Below are 18,004 nucleotides of genomic sequence, written 5' to 3' on the forward strand. Positions count from 1 at the left end.
TCTAGTAAAAAGCACTTCTATTAGAAGGAAATCAAAATTTTAATAAAAATACAAGTTCTTCCTATAAAAACACTTAAATTGCTTTTTAAAAGCATGTGCTTCTTCCATAAGAATGTTAAACTTTTTGTGCCAAACATTATCAGAAATGCTTTTAGTGATCTAAAACACTTTTAGTTATTTTGAAAACAATTTCAAACAAGTCAAAAGTTATATATTTTAACTTTTCTATATAACAATGTGTTATTGATATGAGAAATGATCATGTAAACAGGTTTCACTTCCAAGAAAAGGTCCTTGCTAGTAGATAAAATTGAGACCTAAATCCATTAAATATGGAAAATTAAAGTAGAATAGGGATATAGGGTATTTGAATGAACCCTAACGTTTGAATGGGTTTTCTCTTTGCTATGATGCCAAATTTGTCTAGCTATTATTTTCTTTGCATCAGCATTGACCTTCATTTACAGGGTAGTATCCTTAAAGATTTTGGCCATCATAACAATATCTAAGATGTTTGAAATGTTGAAGAGGGTTATGTGGCCCAAACGATTAGACACCTAAAGTACTTTAACAGATTGATTTGATTCAACATTGTTAATTGAACATTCCCTCGATCATCAATCAGCGCCATGTCTAATTTCTTAGCTCGTCAAGGAGAAAACTTGGTTACACCGATTTCATGTACCAGTGTTGTATTCCTCACACGTTCGTCTTACACGTTTACTTGATGCATAGGGCAAAGACAATCAGTGTATAAAACAGGAATGTGAGAATTCCTCTTCATTTAGAGCATTCCCAAGTTCAGATACAAAAGTTGATGTATAAGATAGACACAACCGAGATATAAAGCGAGGATTAGAATTAGAGATTCTATTTTAAACAAATTTAAACGGTAAGGAGGGGCATTTCTATTGAGTGTATAGGAAGGGGCATTTCTAGTTGATGGACCAGTCCAACCCAACTTGTTGAACCTAAGTCGACCCAGAGCCCAATTTCAACCAAACAAGCTGAACAGGTTTTCAAGAGACTACTTATTACTTAATATCTATTCAATGATCTGTTCAAAAAAAAAAAAATCTATTCAAGGATAATATTTTGCATCGAATATGCTAGCGTCAGTCGTGGACGGATGACTAGCACAGTCATTGATGTTTAAAGGACCCAACTGTGGATCCCACACTCAGCGATGGCTGTGATAGCATCAACACCCAAAAGCGACTGGTGTTAGCACAACTCACAGTAAGCTTCATATTCCTCTGAAGTACATTAAAAAGTTCATAATTTTGCTCAAGTAAGCCAAAAAAGGGAGTGTGATTTCAGTTCAAGAGGAGGAAAGAATATACAAATAGAAAACTAAAAATCCTTTGCTACTCTCACATCAGATCATACGAGCAGTTGATGCCAAATAATGCTACAAAAGGAATTAGAATCGACCAAACCTATTTATTCCGAAGATTTCACAGGCTTAGTTTCCGGAACAATATCCTTGCCAGCATCTGCAATTATCTGTTCTGTCATTATACAAATCTGGGTACGTCATTGGAAAAAGTAACCACAGGAAACCCACAATTCCTGCTACAGATGCCACGGCTATTAACCCTGGGAAAATAACGAATATAAAGATGAGATCCCAGAATTTAACTTACACAACATAGTAAAAAACAAATCCCCATAAGGAGACAGCACAGCATTAGAATATTAGAGGCCTTTTCAGTGATACATTTTCACTCTGTACTGAAACACGTTCTGGTTATTCACAAGAAGGAAAATATTTGGCTTAAGTTTGCTACTGTGTCAACAGAACAGACTCTATGTAGCATCCATGCCCGCCTTGTGTGTGATTTCAATGGGGCACCTAGGTTCATGTCATGTTCTACAGTGGTCAGGACTCCATGCCCCAAAATAGAGTTGTAACTTTCCCATTTCTTCTTTTCATCTGAACGGTTTGTTTTATTCTTGTTTCTTACAATTTGTTGGGTTTCTTCCCCATCTCCTTTTACACACATGATTTTCCACGGTGCTAGGTAAAAGATCAAACAATGGAAAGTTTGCTCTTCATTCTTTACGTGCAGTGCAGATACCCAAGTTTCATGAAGTTTCTGAAGTACGATCAACATCTATGAAAAAGATCAAACAATAGTACATATAGAATAACTAACACACTTGCACAAGTTTCTGAAGTACGATCAACATCTATGAAAAAGATAAATCACAAGTAGGTTATTTTCTAAAACTACATTCTATGATTTCTCAGCTATGCAGTTTTTATCTTTTTTGGTTGTTATGTCCTCATTTGGTTGCTAGGAAACTGTACTCGCATACCTTTCCCTCGTGAAACTAGCACAGGCAATCCCATAACGTTGCAAAATGCATGAGCAACTACAGGAGCAAGAAAATTTCCTGCATCAAATAAAATACAACACATTTCAGCGACATAGAAAAGTATCACACAGAAAAAAGAGGAAATGAAAAAGCTCCCCATAGTGCCGTGACACATATCAGCGACAATAACAATAATATCGGAAAACACCAACTATCACCTACCAGTTTGAATGAAGAGAAAAGATGCATATGAGCCAAAGACGACCGTATAGCCCAACTGGAGACCTGTCAAAGCACATTCAAATTAATTGAGCATCATGGTGACAACCGTACAATTTTACAGAAATGCCATAAGTGAAAAATACCAGAGATTGAATGTACTGAAGTAGAAGGGGAAGGGGATTCCATAATGGAACTGCCTAGTGCTACCGATTCTCTAGGCTGAATCTCTGTGCCCTATCCATGCAAGGAGAGAAAGTTGAGCATACCTATAACCATGAAGGCTTTGATCAAGTTATGGTTTTGCTTGCTGTAGACCTCCATTAGATTGTTTAAATGTGCTGCAAAAATTAATCGTACACAGTAAGATCAAATTTTCTCCAAGTTCAGTCAACAAATGGGACAAACAAAAGAAAAACTTTACTATTTTAAATGAAATGTCAGAGCGAGTACTCATGTAGGGCAGACAAAAAAAATTATTGGGCACACAAAGGAACATCTCAAAGGGATTTTTCTGCACTAACAAATTTGGAATTTCAGAGAGAGTAAAAGTAACCAGAAGACAAACTCTTTTGTAGTTTTACGTTGAGGGTCAATAGTGAACCATCAAGGGTTTCTGGAACTAATCCGGAGAATATATAAGTTATGGGTAAACTGTATTTAACACATACACAAGCATGAATTACCAGTAACCACAGATACAAACAGCGAGCATAATATTTTGCTCTTTAACAGAATCGTAAACGTAGAGGTTGTCAGTCACCAAAGCCATAAACTATTAATACACAATCACCAGCTCTTAGTAAATAGCCAGATTAATAACCTGATCAGGATAGACATCTACTATGTCATTTTTTTAACTTACCCAAACTGAAGAAAATGGGGCAGAAAAAGATGACTGTGGATTTTTGGAATCCTCCGCAGAGAAGTAATGGGATCATACATGCTCTGAACACCAACTCTTCAGTAATAGGAGCCTGTTTAAAAATACTGCCAATGAATATGAAAAATACTATTTTTTTTCCGACTGAAGCCAAAGAAAGATACATGTGGATAAAAGTAGCTATAATCTTTATTTTCATCACGTGATAAATCCACTTACGAATCAGGAAATGTTAACATGAAATAGATTCGTTATAGGGTTTATATAACAAATAATCAATTTAATTCAGCACCAAAGATACAAGTAAACTTACCACAATATAATTACGCCAAACCAAAACATTGGAAGCCATTGTACGAGTACAGGCAACAGCCTCTTGTGAGACATTTTTGATATATTCGAACGAAAAGCCTCCACCATAATTCATATCTTCTGTCCATGAACTCACTAGCATTAGTGCCTTAAGGACCAAGGATCCAGCGTACATGAGAGCAGTCAACAACAGAGGAAAGACCACAGCTTGCCACTGTTACACACATAAAATCGCGATTCAGCATGCAAATTTAGCAAGCATTCACACCGTTTCCCAATCTGCATACGATACATAGAGAAAAACGGCTGCTTCTTTTAGGAAATCACTAGGAGGGTTTTACTAAAAACCAAAAGGGAACCCAACAATATAAAGATTGTATCTTAGCATAATAATACTCACAATATGGTCTGTTCGGATTCCGTATACACTTAACAGAGATGATAAGTCCCTGCTTTTCATCTGACATTATTCAACAATGTTAACAAAGTGAGCTAAAAAATAACAAAAATTGCAATTGGTCAACATATAAGTGTACCCAGTAACAGTTCTTCTGTGAACAGTAATGTCATCTATTTTATATCAGTAAAAACGTCAAATTTCGAAAACCCAGTTTCCTAATATGCTAAATTTCCTACTACAAATAGCCTAGCTACAGAGCTGACATTGTTCAAAGCGATCATCTAAGATGCTGAAGATCTGTACTGGGTCAATCGAAACTGGGAAGTTAAAGCGGACTTACAGGGAGGAGGAGGGCGGAGACGATGACAGAGACGACGGATGAAATGGCGGCGCATACGAACCGTCGGATCATGAAGTTCTTGAAGGAAGGAGGAGGAGGAAGACGGAGGATTACAGTCGGGGCGTAGAGAACGGCTACGTAGAATAGCGCCATGGCAGCGCAAGCCACCACCGCCACTGCTTTCGAGACGCCGCCGTCGTCCATTTTTCAGTTGAGAGAGAAGGAGACTCCCGCTCACTGTTGTGGTCGTTGGTATTGAGTTTTTTTTTTTTTTTTTCTGGGTTTTTTTGTCGACTTGGATTTTCGGAAGGACTAATTGGAATTTAACCCCTTCTTGTTTATGCTGCTTTCTCATCAAGCAAAAGCCGAAAAGGACTACTCTACCCCTTTCTTATGATATGAATCTTAATCAAGATTTTGTTACGTAGACGCGAGTTAAGCCAGCTCATTAAATTAATGTGTCTTTTTTTTTAAACCGTTGTTAGACAACAGGTAACAATATTTGATAAAAAAAAAATTGACATTAAAAATGTTTGATCTCGTAATAAAAGTGATTTACTGAAAGTGCTTCTAAGCGATAATACTTCAAAAATAAAATCATTTTCAGACAGAATGGTAGTTTGAAATCTAGTATCACATTAACGACAAAATTTCATATATGTGTTAATTTCTTTCCAAGTCTCAAGCATCGATTGATGCTACATTGTTAATAAGAACCTAGTTAACATAAATAATTAATCACTTTTATTTGTGAATGATACATTCATAAGTTGAGCGTGACGTTAAATTTTGAAAATAATGTTTATGACAAGATTATCTGCACTATGAAAGGAGGACTAGTGTTCTGTTTGCGACTCAAGTGCGGCTAACGCCCTATAGAAAATTGAAGTAATCAGAATTATGACGAAAACGATTCGAACTTGAGTGTAAAGGATAACAATGTTAAAAGAAAACAAGAGGATGTAGTTAAAAATAAAAAATAAAAAAATTTACCTCAAGACTTAAAGAGCAAGGAAGTATCAGACAAATAACAGAAGGGGGCAAAGTTGTAACTTCAAGCCAATACCGCGCGACAAAGATCATCAGCTCAACACCAATTAAGCCGAACTTCACCGATGAAAAGTCAAAAACGCCCTTACTCCCCCTCCCAAATACAACCGCTTGCTACGTTCAACTGATCTCCCCACCTCGCTCGAAAGCTCCACCCCAAATTCTGAAAACCCTAATCGATCTCGCCCCCAAATTCCCCAAATCTTCCACCCGAGCTGTCCGATCTCAAAATGACGAAGGAATTCGCCGTCCCCCCGGTGGTATTCCCCTCCGGCGGCAACCCTAGCGCCGTCGGATCCAACAACATCCAGCAACGCCGCGTCGCCACAGCGCCGTTTCAGCCCCCGCGCTCCTCGACCTCCTCCATCCCTTTCATGTCCTTCGACGTCGGTTCCGCCGCCGCCTCCTCCTCCTCCTCCTCCCTCTTCGGTGGACCGATCGGATCCTCCACCGTCCCCGGCGGCTCCGCCTCCTTCGAGGACGAGGAGCCCCTCCTGGACGAGCTCGGCATCCACCCTGACCAAATCTGGAGTAAAACCAAGTCCATCCTCAACCCGTTCCGGTCCAACCCGGCGGTCCACAAGGACTCGGACCTCTCCGGGCCGATCCTCCTCTACATGTTACTCTGCCTATTCCAACTCCTCGCCGGAAAAATTCAGTTCGGCGTCATACTCGGGTGGATCGTCGTTTCATCAATTTTCCTCTACATCGTCTTTAACATGCTCGCCGGGCGTAACGGCAATCTCGATCTGCACAGATGTACGTCCGTAGTGGGGTATTGTATGCTGCCCGTGGTAATCTTATCAGCTGCCTCGCTCTTCGTCCCCCAAGGCGGCACCTTCAGGATTGCCGTGGCTGCTGTCTTCGTCTTGTGGGCTACTAGGGTTTGCACAGGGCTCATGGTTGCGCTTGCTGATGGCGGCGACGAGCATCGTGGCTTGATAGCGTATGCTTGTTTCTTGATTTACACTCTGTTTTCGCTTCTTGTGATATTTTAGTAGAATTGGCTGTGAAACAATTTGGGTATTGCAAATTTTTGGTGGTTGGTTGATAGTGAATGGGTTAAAACATCTCTGTAGCTGTGGATTTAGGTGAATGTGATGTTGTGAATTCGAAATCTCATGAATGTATGTTGGAATATGTAGAAAATGGAGATATCACGACGAAAGGAATTATCTTTTTTTGTCAGGATTACTTGAAAAAATGTTTTACCTCATGATTATCACTTGTTATAAATGGATTTTTTGTCCTGTATTGTTTCAATTATGTTGCATTGTTGCTATTGTTGTTTTTATTTTATTCTGCTATAAGTTCATGAATTAAGTGATTCCTTTTGCTTATGCACTCCCTGCTTAGTTAAGCTAAATGTATCAGTTGCTCTGTCATCTAGCCTCTTTGAAGCATAGGACGTGCTTGACTATATGTCGAAATATTTAAAGGGTTTGTGGTTGGGTTCCATCTGAAGCGTGACGTGAGTTTGAGACATAGTCAACTCAACAATGTGATGGTTGGCTATTCGCAAACTGGACGCGCACGGCCACCTGCATTAAATGGTAAAAGAAATCGCCGTGTTCTTGGTGTTTGGAAATAGTCATCTAAGGCTCATTTTAACTGGTTAGGTACAAAATCCAAAGCTCCAAATGATTTAAGTTTTTCTGATTTAGGCTAACAAAGATGTAGCCCGTATGTTCTGGGTTCTTGCATGTACAAAACCTTATAGCTGAAACAAGAAAATTTAAACTTTCGATGAATTTGCAAGATGAGAAAAGAGAAAAAATAGTTAATATAGTGGCCATACTTGTAGATGGAAATAGGGCATTGCTTATGCTATTTGAATCCCTTCTATGGTTTTAGCTTAAGATATGAACGTAATGAATTGTATACTTAGTGATGGAAAATGTGGCCTTGGTTTTATATACTCAATGTTTAGGCCTCGTTTGGTGTCTAGGTTTGGACTGGATTGGAATGGACAACCCACTACAGTGAAGGTATGTTGATCATCTCCCTCTACCTTCTATATAACTTGAATTGTTTCTGAATTATCCAATCCATTCCAATTGTAGCCACCAAACGAGCCCTTAGAGTTTAGGCTAATGCTTTAGACAACTTTAGAAGTTATTATACTTATTAGGTGATTGGTATCCAAACTCCCTAGATTGGTCTTGTCACATTGTTAGACTCCTGAGAGCTATTGCTTTTGGTTGTTAACTAAACTTAAAGGATTAAAAGCAGTGTGTCCTAGGTGTGAAATATCTTGTGTTTGGTTGAGGTAGTTAGGTCTACTGCTCAAACTTTGGTGGTTTTGGTAGATATTGAATCAACAGTTCCTTATTGACACTGGATTTTTAGCTTTTCTTGAGATTTTTAGCTTTTCTTGATTCAAATCAGATTCCGTCTTTCTTGACTTGCAATACCATATTGCCTGTGATGAAATTGAACATTTTTTAATCACATGATGTGGCAGGTGATGTGTACATATCTGTTGTGCGTTAGAATTTTGAAAATCATTTGTATTTGATTTGGTGGTGAGCGTCCTTTTCTATTTGTTTTGATTTTGGGAGGAATGTTTTAGGGTGATCTTACTAATTGGAGCTATAATATGAATCTCCGGTACTAATATTTTGAGAATCCACTTGAACTAGGACTAGCCTTGTTTGTATTAACTCTTTGAACTAGTTTTAGGGCGTTTACCTCGTTACCAAAAAAAGAAAAAGAAAAATCATGTACAAGTATTTGAGAGTATATGTCAGGCATACGTGGGATTTTGACTTTGGAAGAAGTAGCTTTCAAAGACCAATCTCCACATTCTTTTAGTGTCGTTGTAAATTTGTTGTAGGGCGTTCTAATTCCCACCCGAACTCCAACCTCACCACCAAACACCAAATATGTGCACATATATAAGTGGAAGAGCATATCTACGAAACTTAAACCACCACAACCATGGCTTATCTCGTCGAAGGTTCCCCTTCCACGCAATGTGCTGGACTGTGTAAAGGCCTAGCGGACATCGAAGACGAAGATGATCTCTTTGAGATCGATCTCGATTTGATTGACAGCGTTCCTCAAACTCAGTACTACTGGAACAGGTATTTCACTGCGACCGGAAATGCACTGCTTGCCAATTGCCTACTGCCGGCCACCGACATCTCCCGTGCCATCCCCGTGGTTTCGAAGGCACTGTCGTCGTCGGAGCGGACTGGTAATGTTGTTATGGTCCCGCAAGCTGTGCCCTTGGGGCAGCTTCTAGGGTTGCCATTCCACGAGGCATTTGGGCTTCTCACCTTAAGTGAAACAAATGTGCAATCCGATTAGGAAAAATGTTCATCATTTGGACGTTGGGTCCGAACCATTAGAAGGGAGTTATCAAATTGTTTGTCGGGGATAAGTGTATTTTTTTTTCTTTTCTTTTTTTTTTTGTTAACATCGGGGATAAGTGTTTGTCTGCCAAAATGTTCACTATAGTTACTTTTTTAATTTCTTTAATTTGTTGCTAACTTTTTAGTTTCTTTAATTCGTTGAATACTTATGCTACAAAAAAATGATTTAGAAATCGATTAACTGTAGCAATCGTCCTTGAATTTTATCCCTTGTCTAATTTTAGTGTGAACTCTCGTATTAGTTTCTTTAGTTCTCGAAATGAATAATGTGTTGTCTCATTGCTCTTTTTCACTAGCGCCGTTTATTTTTTAGGAAAACTAATGAAAAGGGTTTGAAAACTTTGAGTTTTAATGATAAGGACAAAATAAAGGGTAAAGTGAATAGTACCAGAATTGACTTTTTAGTGTAAAAATGTGGTTTTTCGTTAAAGTGAACAGTACCGGGTGCTTTTCGTTAAAGTTCCCTTATTTTTTTTGTTAAATCTAGGGGTATATAAGGAACTTCATCCCACATCATCAAAAATAAATTTTAAAAATGAATTATCAGAAAGAAAAGAAAAAACTAAAAAAAAAAACCAGTTTTTATGTTTGTGAGAAAATTAGATACCCGTAGATTTAAGGTTTTACTAGCCTCTCCGCATGCGCGTGACGCGCTCACACACATGTGAGAGGCATTTTTACATCACAGGCGCTATGCGCCCCAAAGATGTGTTGTTTTATATATTCTTATATTTGTTAAGTGATTATTTTATAAATTGTGGGTGTTTGTCCATCACAACAATTTCTTATTATTTTCAATCATCTAATTTAGTCTTTTTGCACCCCACCCATTTGTACAAAAAAAAAATGAAATTTATGAATTGCACACTAACCATTCCACATTTTTTTCTCTTGCTGATTATTATGGTGTCATTTTTTCTTTGTTTGGCTAATAGAATTTGGTTTCATGAATTGAACTATGCTTGGTCATTATTATCACTTTGGTAATTACTGATTAACAAAAACATTAAGTTAATTAGAGTAGTTAGAATTCTCTTATATCCATCAGTATTGTTTTACCCCAATATATTGTACAGGAAGAAAATCAAGAGTTAGGTTCCTTAAAATCAAGAGTTGGGTTCCTTAGTCAATAAGGGATTAAAAATGGTGGATTTTATTTTCATTTACTATGATAATGGTGTTATCGTTATCTATTCATAAGATTCCAAACAGACGTGTCTCTATTTTTCCTCCTGGTTGGGAGATATCTATCGGAGTAAAAACTACTGATCTAAGCCAACTGATTCTCAAAGAGTAGAAAAAGAAGAAGCATGAGCAGTATGTATTCTAAATTCTTTATTAAATTTGTTACAAGAAATTCTAACATTATATATACCTTCAATATATAGGTGACGCATGAAAAAGGCTGTAGAAGAATTAAAACCTTCAACAACTCCTCACATCATACGTATTTGGAATAAAGTCCAACAAATTAGGTACAACACCATTTCTTACCTATTTATTTTTAATGGCATTCTCTATTTCATTCTACAAATTAATTATCTCAAAATAAAAAATTAAAAAAAATTGTACAAATTAATTATCTCAATTATAAAAAAACAATTTATGGGTGCGGGAAAAAGATTAATAGTGACCAAACAACTTTTCTAAATACGGTGGGCCTTCTCTTATTTTTATACGGAAGTATACTATAAATTCAAATTGCATTCAATTTTCAAATAGAAATAAAATTGTAATTTTTGTCAGTTTTACAAGCATAACACCTGTCTCAAATTACAAAGGTTGAAGTACAAGATTAAGGTAACATTTGTTACTATTTAATTTGGGAATTGTTTTGGCACTCCAAAACTCTCATTGTACACTCCAAACTTTCTACATTTGGAAAGAAAAATACACTTGTGAGGAGTGTAGATTGAAATTTTTGGAGTACCAATAACACTTCCCTTTAATTTTGTAAACATGATTACAATTTGTTACCTCAAACTTGACAAATTATTTATTTTTCAGTATTCTAAAAGTAACTGGAGTAAAAATATCCAACGGAGAGGGGGTGATGTGGCTTATATGTACATGTCCACATTCATATAGCACGAGGCATTTTGGGAGCTCACTGGGGGGGGGTGAGAGCATTCCTAGGATGGGTGATCCCCTGTGAAGTTCTCATGTGAGTTCCCAGAAACAAAACCGTGAAGGCGTGGCCGGGGCCCAAAGCGGACAATATCGTGCTACGGCGAAGTCGAGACTGGGATGTGACAGTATTGCCATGAGAAAATTGTCAAAGTTAAAGGTATTTAGGTTAAATTGCTTACGACCTTTATATTTGGGATTGTGCATTATAGTTAGACTTCTTATTTTATCATCGTTGCTTGCAGATTAACCATCAAAATCTAAAGCATCAAGTGCAAGCAAATGGGTGGCAAGCATGGCTTTTATTTCACACGTAAACGCTATGTTTACATATGTACATGTTGTCCATATTTTGATTTGCTTCATATATTAGGAGTTCATCCCTGCTAGCCTAAAACTTTGACCGAAAACTTATGAATCTGAAAATTTTGATTCAAGGGCATTCAATGTTATCAGCATGTATTCATAAATGAAATTACATGTCATATTTTCAGATTTTTTTTTAATAGTTTACGTTTTCCCATTTTAACTTCGTTGTTGTTTTACATGAAAAATAGTAAAAATTGTATGAGAGATTACTCACATATGTGCAAAGTGGATGGAATATATGCTGCTAAATTCTTCAACGAATGTGGCAATATGACAATATGGCATGTATAACGATAACACCATTATCATAGTAAATGAAAATGAAATCCACCATTTTTAATTCCTTATTGACTAAGGAACCCAACTCTTGATTTTAAGGAACCTAACTCTTGATTTTCTTCCTATACAATATATAGGGGTAAAACGATACTGATGGATATAAGAGAATTCTAACTACACTGATTAACTTAATTTTTTTGTTAATTAGTAATTACCAAAGTGATAATAATGACCAAGCATAGTTCAGTTCGTGAAACCAAATTCTATCAGCCAAAAAACAAATGACACCATAATAATCAGCAAGCAAAAAAAAGTGGAATGGTTAGTGTGCAATTGATAAATTTCATTTTTTCTGTACAATGGGCGAGTGCAAAAAGACTAAGTTAGAATACATACTGCTCATGCTTCTTCTTTTTCCACTCTTTGAGAATCAGTTGGCTTAGATCAATAGTTTTTACTCCGACAGATATCTCCCAACCAGGAGTAAAATAGAGATAGGTTTGTTTGGGATCTTATCAATAGGTAGTTCCTTCTTCATTTTTTGTGGGTATTCTTGTAAATATCCTGAGAATGAAAACAAATAATTTTTTAAATTATCATAGCACACGTATATCACATTAAGATAATCAAAATTGAAACTCATAATTTGACCAAAATTTGAAAAACTCACAATGAAGATTTCAAAGGAAGAAGTTAAAAAAAACCCAAATGAAGCTAAACATGGGAATTCATACAATTACATATTATGCTTACATGGAAATGTGTAAAATGAGTACAACCATGCAGGAAAAAGAAGTGAAACCCCACCGATCTCATACGACTATGCTTCCATCACCATGCTTCTAGTATCTAATTAATGACAGTGCGCATGCTAAAAATGGAAGGAGATGGGGTTGAGCTCATATCATTTACAAACACAAAATAAAAAAGATCGAAGAAATAGAACAACTTAGAGAAGTGAAGAAGGCAGAGCAAAAAATGGGGAGTATAAGATTCGGCCACATAATCGGAGGAGATGGGGAGTACATACAATAATACTGTAGCCAAAATAGAAAAAATGGGAATGTATGGGGAACTGGGAAGTTACTGCTTGGTAGTGGGTGAACTTCACCATTTTTTAAAAACTAACGACAACCTCTACCCTTGTTCTCCCACATTGTTTCTTATTATTATTATTTTTAATATAATTTTTTTAGATATTAATATCTCCTCCTAAAATGGAGGAGATACGTTCATGTTCTTTTCTTTATTTATTTTTCCTTTTTTCCAATAAAACAAATTTTAATTTTCTGTTTAATATATCTCTCATAAAATGGAGAGCAATTACGTTGTTTTTCTTTAATATAAAATTTTTAGATTTTTATATATAATTTTGTTAGATAATTAATATTTTCTCTTAAAATGGAGGAGAAGTTATTATGTTCCTGTTGTTTTATTTGTTTCTTTTTTTTTCTTTTTTTCAATATAACAAATTTTAATTTCCCTGTTTAATATCTATCTCTCCTAAAATGGAGAGCAGTTATTCACCTTGTCGTCTTTTTTTACTTTATTTTTTAATATTTCTCTCCTAAAATAATGTTCAATACAATTATCTTTGACTTTAATATCTCATCCTAAAATGGAGGAGTTATTTCATCACGTCCCTTTACTTTATATCCTGAGAATGAAAACAAATAATTTTTTTAATTACCATAGCACACGTATAGCACATTAAGATAATCAAAATTGAAACTCATAATCTGACAATAATTTAAAAAACGTACAATGAAGATTTCAAAGGAAGAAGTTAATTAAAAAAACCCAAATGAAGCTAAACCTGGGAATTCATACAATTACATAGTATGCTTACATGGAAATGTGTAAAATGAATACAACCATGCAGGAAAAAGAAGTGAAAACCCATCGATCTCATACGACTGTGCTTCCATCACCATGCTTTTAGTATCCAATTAATGACAACGCCCATGCTAAAAATTGAAGGAGATGGGGAGTACATATTATAATACTGTAGCCAAAATGGAAAAAATGGGAATGTACGTGGGAATTGAGAAGTTACTGCTTGGTAGTGGGAGAACTTCACCATTTTAAAAAAACTGACGACAACCTCTACCCTTTTTCTCCCACATTATTTCTTATTATTATTGTTTTTAATATAATTTTGTTAGATATTAATATCTCCTCCTAAAATGGAGGAGATACGTTCATGTTCTTTTCTTTTTCTTTTACCTTTTTTCCAATAAAACAAATTTTAATTTTCAGTTTAATATATCTCTCCTAAAATGGAGAGCAAGTACGTTGTTTTTGTTTAAAATAAATTTCTTAGATTTTTTTTTTAATGTAATTTTGTTAGATATTAATATTTTCTCTTAAAATGGAGGAGAAGTTATTCCGTTCCTGTTGTTTTATTTGTTTCTTTTTTTTTTCCAATATAACAAATTATTTTTTCTATTTAATATCTCTCTCTCCTAAAATGGAGAGCTGTTATTCACCTTGTCGCCTTTTTTTACTTTATTTTTTAGTATTTCTCTCCTAAAATGATGTTCAATACAGTTATCTCTGACTTTAATATCTCATCCTAAAATGGAGGAGTTATTTCATCATGTCCTTTTACTTTTATTTGTTTCTTTTTGTTTAATATAATTTTGTGAGATATTAATATCTCATCCTAAAATGGAGGAGTTATCCACCACATCCCTTTACATTTGTTTGTTTGTTTTTTTTTTTTTTTTAAATATAGTTTTCTGTTAAGCATGGTTGTTTACCAGTTTATTCTCGTTTTCTGTTTTTTTTTTCTTTCTAATTTGGTTTTGAAGGAAACATGAAAACATAAATATTAAAACTTGAAAACAGATCTAAAATATAGCAATAACCGTACTAATCAAAATGGAAGCATAAATATTCTATGTAATATTTGTTAAAATTCATGCATCAATAAGTTAAGGTGAATAAAAGAGAAAAATAACTAAAAAAGAAACCCGGCCAATCGAAATTTTTTTGAGGCGCTTTCCCATCGATATCCATTTAAAAAACCAAACAATAACTGCTCATAACTGCTAACTTTTAATTTGTTTTATTTTTTATTTGTTTTTGTTGCCTTTATCATTTATCTCTCTCTCATCTCCATAACTACTAACTTTTAGTGGATAATTATCATGATTTTTTTAATTTTAATTACCATGTTTTGTTTCCAATACAATTTCTGATAAGTTAAGTTCTTTTTCACATTTTTGTCCTCATTTTTTGGATTTTGATTGTGAAGGAAACATAGGGATATTCTTGGCATTTTGGAATGCTTGACCAAACTGGGGCTCTCACTTTATATATATAAACTTTTATTTTAGGGAATTGTTATTGGCATTTCAAAAATCTTATTCTACACTCCAAACTTTCTATATTTGGAAAGAAAATACACTTGTGAGGAGTGTAGAATGAGATTTTTAGAGTGCTAATAACACTTCTCTTATTTTATTATTATTTTATAAATTTTTACTTTATTTTTAGTATAAAAACCTAATATAAGAGTCCAGATCCTAAAATTGAGTCCATAACATAAAATTAAACTAAGTAAAATTTCAAGACTATTACTACAATTAAGCCTATAAATTAGTACAAACAGTTTAATTCCTCTCATTGATTAATTGCTACAACAAGATGATGTTGTACCAATTGTGATTCACTTTCTCTCAATGAGTCCATTTGGTCAAAGGTATTTCCGATATTTGTAGGGTTTGAAATTTCTTTGATACTATCGATTTTTTGGTGGAAATTTCATAAAAATCAGAGAAAGATGGAAACGAGGACTTTACCTTATATTGGAGCAACTCTTAAACTTCGACTAAAATTGATAGATTTCGTCGATATTATCAGGATCTTGGTTATCCTAAAGTTTTATGTTAAATTCATGTTTTTGAGCAAATTTTTATAATTTTTAGTGAAGGCAACCGATATTTTCACCGACACTGATATTTTAAACATTGGTCAGAATAAATCAAAGATGGAGAGAATTTAAAAATTTACTAAATAATTTTTCCTTAAAAACAAGTTACTAGTCTAACAAATTCCAAATTTGAAATGATGGGAATTTGTTTTGTTGGCTCGTAGCCAGATTTAGCATGAAATGGACAAAAAAAATCTCCAGCCATGTCCGGCTAAAAAGATTCACCCCCTTTGGGCCACACACGGGGCAATCCAGGGAGCCCACGGCTACTTTTTCTATGGGGCCCAGCCAGGTTGCTCCGGACCACGTATGTAAACGAAAAGCAAGGCGCGCTGGCGTCATACCTTTTTTTTGTCAGAAAACCGAATAAAAGGATTTTTTTTAATTTGTTTTTTAAGAAAAAGTCAAAAATTAAAAAACCTAAAACCTAAAAAATAAATAAAAATAATGTCTATGTGAAATGAGGATCATTTTCGAATATGATTTACGATAAACAGATACGATTTAAAGATCCTCTAAATTCTCATAAAGATGATCCTCATTCATCTATGTGTACCACATATTTCTACAAACAAGTCCACACTTATTTCATTCGAAGATTTCCTACAAATTCTCTACTTAATTGTGGTGGTAGTCAGAACGATGGTAGCACAAACATTGTCAGGTTTTTTGTTGTTGTTTTTCAAACTCCTACTCTCATGAAAATTTAGAAATAACAATTATCCAAATTTTTTAAATACGATGACAAATTGACAATTATAAGGCGAGCCAAGCTCATTCATTGAACTTCACCTTGAACAAAGGCCCCTTCATAAAAAGTATGTCCTATAAAATCATGCTATTTATATAGCCAATTAAGGCGCGATCTTTTAAGGCATCTTCACACGGAGTTCTAGCAATCAGAACATCTCCAAGTTGCTATAACATCTCCAAAATGTCCTACATAAATTTTGAGAAATTTAGGATATGTTTGGTACTTTAATTGAATATAACTTTTTAGGTTCGAAAAACACTTATTAAGTTTTACACTTTAAATACTTGTTTGGTAGAACTGTTTTAAAAATTAATATCAAAATTAAAGTGAAAATTAGCATACTTCTACCCAAAAAAAAAAAAACTCCAAATCCACTACTTCGATCTCTCCTCTCTTCTCATCCCCGATTTTTTTCTCTCTTTATCCTGTTGTACTCTCTTATCCTCCAAATATCTCTTTCCTCCCTCCTCCCTTGAATCTCTCTCTCCTTCTCTCCTCCCCTCCTCCCCTCCTCCGAATCTCTCTTCTATTTTTCTCCTCTCACTGCTCTTTCTCCTTCATCTCTCTTTTTTCTCTCCTCCCACTACTGTTTCCCTCTCCTCTTTCTCTCTAATCTCCCTCTCATCCGACTCTCTTTTTGGATATCTCTTTCTGTCAAATTGAATTGTATAATAACTTCCAAATTGATGGGAAATTGTTGTAGCATAGTTTTTCTTTTCTTTCTAATTATTAAAATATGAAAATAATTTTGAATCTCATAACAAATAAGTTTTTGAATCTTAAGAAAAATTATTCTTAAAAATATATTTTTAAGAAATATTTAAGAAATTCTGACATTTTTTTAATACAATAACAAGCCCCTTAGAATGCTACGACAGTTTCGTGATACTTGTTTATATACATTGTACCCAGTGTACAAGGTTCCCGCCGCTTTACGCAGGATCTGAAAGAGGTGAATGTCGGCTAGTCTTACCCCCATTTATGGAGAGGCTGCTCCCAAGGATACTTGTTTATATACATAAGATGATTTTTTATATAGAGAAATTCGCATAACAAATCAAAAGCTGTAAATAAAAGTTTTTCATTTTGGTAAAATTCGATTGTTGAGCTTTCGCAAGATATTTTCCATGCACAGTAAAGTATATCTCATAACTCATTTGCATTGATCTGACCATTTATTAAGTTGCACAGGAACCTTCTATTTGAATTGATCTTAAAACAGAAGGGAAAAAACATTAGGAACTTTAATAAAAAGCTTTCAGTATTGTTTATTTTAACGAAAAATCATATTTTTACATTAAAAAATCAATCTCGGTACTATTCATTTTATTCTTATCATTAAAATTCAAAATTTTCAAGTATTTTTTTAATAATTTTCCAAAAAAAATTATTATAACGGCCTAGAATGTATCTCTAGTTTCTCACCGTAACCTTTCTAGTTTTCCACGCTCTCTTTACTTTTCCTCTTACACTGTAGCTAAGGTTTTGTACGATGTTGATTATTAGGGTGGCAACTTTTCTCCGGATCAATTGAGTTCTTACTTCAAGTATTTCTAAACAGATTCATACATACATACACACATACACACACACACATATATATATATATATATATATATATGCATGTTCAAAACC

General features: G+C 34.7%; 2 protein-coding genes and 1 long non-coding RNA gene across 4 annotated transcripts; 2 read left to right on the forward strand and 1 right to left on the reverse strand.

Annotated features, from left to right (window-relative positions):
- Positions 1-1,262: 1,262 nt before the first annotated feature.
- Positions 1,263-4,797, reverse strand: LOC103427532 (CAAX prenyl protease 2-like). Of its 2 annotated transcripts, XM_029092326.2 has the most exons (8): positions 4,477-4,796; positions 4,137-4,196; positions 3,738-3,950; positions 3,407-3,518; positions 2,811-2,882; positions 2,545-2,607; positions 2,323-2,400; positions 1,263-1,599 (listed from the first exon to the last, which is right to left on the reverse strand). In XM_029092326.2, the coding sequence occupies exons 1-8, from the start codon at positions 4,678-4,680 to the stop codon at positions 1,466-1,468; spliced, it is 936 nt and encodes a 311-aa protein (XP_028948159.2). In that variant the 5' UTR covers positions 4,681-4,796; the 3' UTR covers positions 1,263-1,465. The 2 variants fall into 2 exon arrangements, with proteins under 2 accessions (XP_028948159.2, XP_008363810.3); XM_008365588.4 differs by lacking the exon at positions 4,137-4,196 and having other exon boundaries at positions 4,477-4,797.
- Positions 4,746-6,789, forward strand: LOC103419290 (uncharacterized). Its single transcript, XM_008357403.4, has one exon. The coding sequence runs from the start codon at positions 5,757-5,759 to the stop codon at positions 6,522-6,524; it is 768 nt and encodes a 255-aa protein (XP_008355625.3). The 5' UTR covers positions 4,746-5,756; the 3' UTR covers positions 6,525-6,789.
- Positions 6,790-7,474: 685 nt separating this feature from the next.
- On the forward strand, positions 7,475-11,046 carry LOC139191589 (uncharacterized). Its single transcript, XR_011575674.1, has 3 exons — positions 7,475-7,514; positions 10,292-10,378; positions 10,911-11,046. It is a non-coding gene; the product is annotated as an uncharacterized lncRNA (long non-coding RNA).
- The last annotated feature ends 6,958 nt before the right edge of the window (positions 11,047-18,004 follow it).

The sequence above is a fragment of the Malus domestica genome, chromosome 14, assembly GCF_042453785.1.
Source record: "Malus domestica chromosome 14, GDT2T_hap1".
NCBI classification, from domain to species: Eukaryota; Viridiplantae; Streptophyta; class Magnoliopsida; order Rosales; family Rosaceae; genus Malus; species Malus domestica.

Bases quoted from the DNA above. Each gene is read 5' to 3' on its own strand.
- LOC103427532 (XM_029092326.2), bottom strand. From the start codon at position 4,680: ATGGACGACGGCGGCGTCTCGAAAGCAGTGGCGGTGGTGGCTTGCGCT. The intron at 3,951-4,136 runs GTGAGTATTATT...TGTGTGTAACAG, and splicing joins GAATCCGAACAGACCATATT to TGGCAAGCTGTGGTCTTTCC. The intron at 2,608-2,810 runs GTATGCTCAACT...GTGCTTTGACAG, and splicing joins CAAAGCCTTCATGGTTATAG to GTCTCCAGTTGGGCTATACG.
- LOC103419290 (XM_008357403.4), top strand. From the start codon at position 5,757: ATGACGAAGGAATTCGCCGTCCCCCCGGTGGTATTCCCCTCCGGCGGC.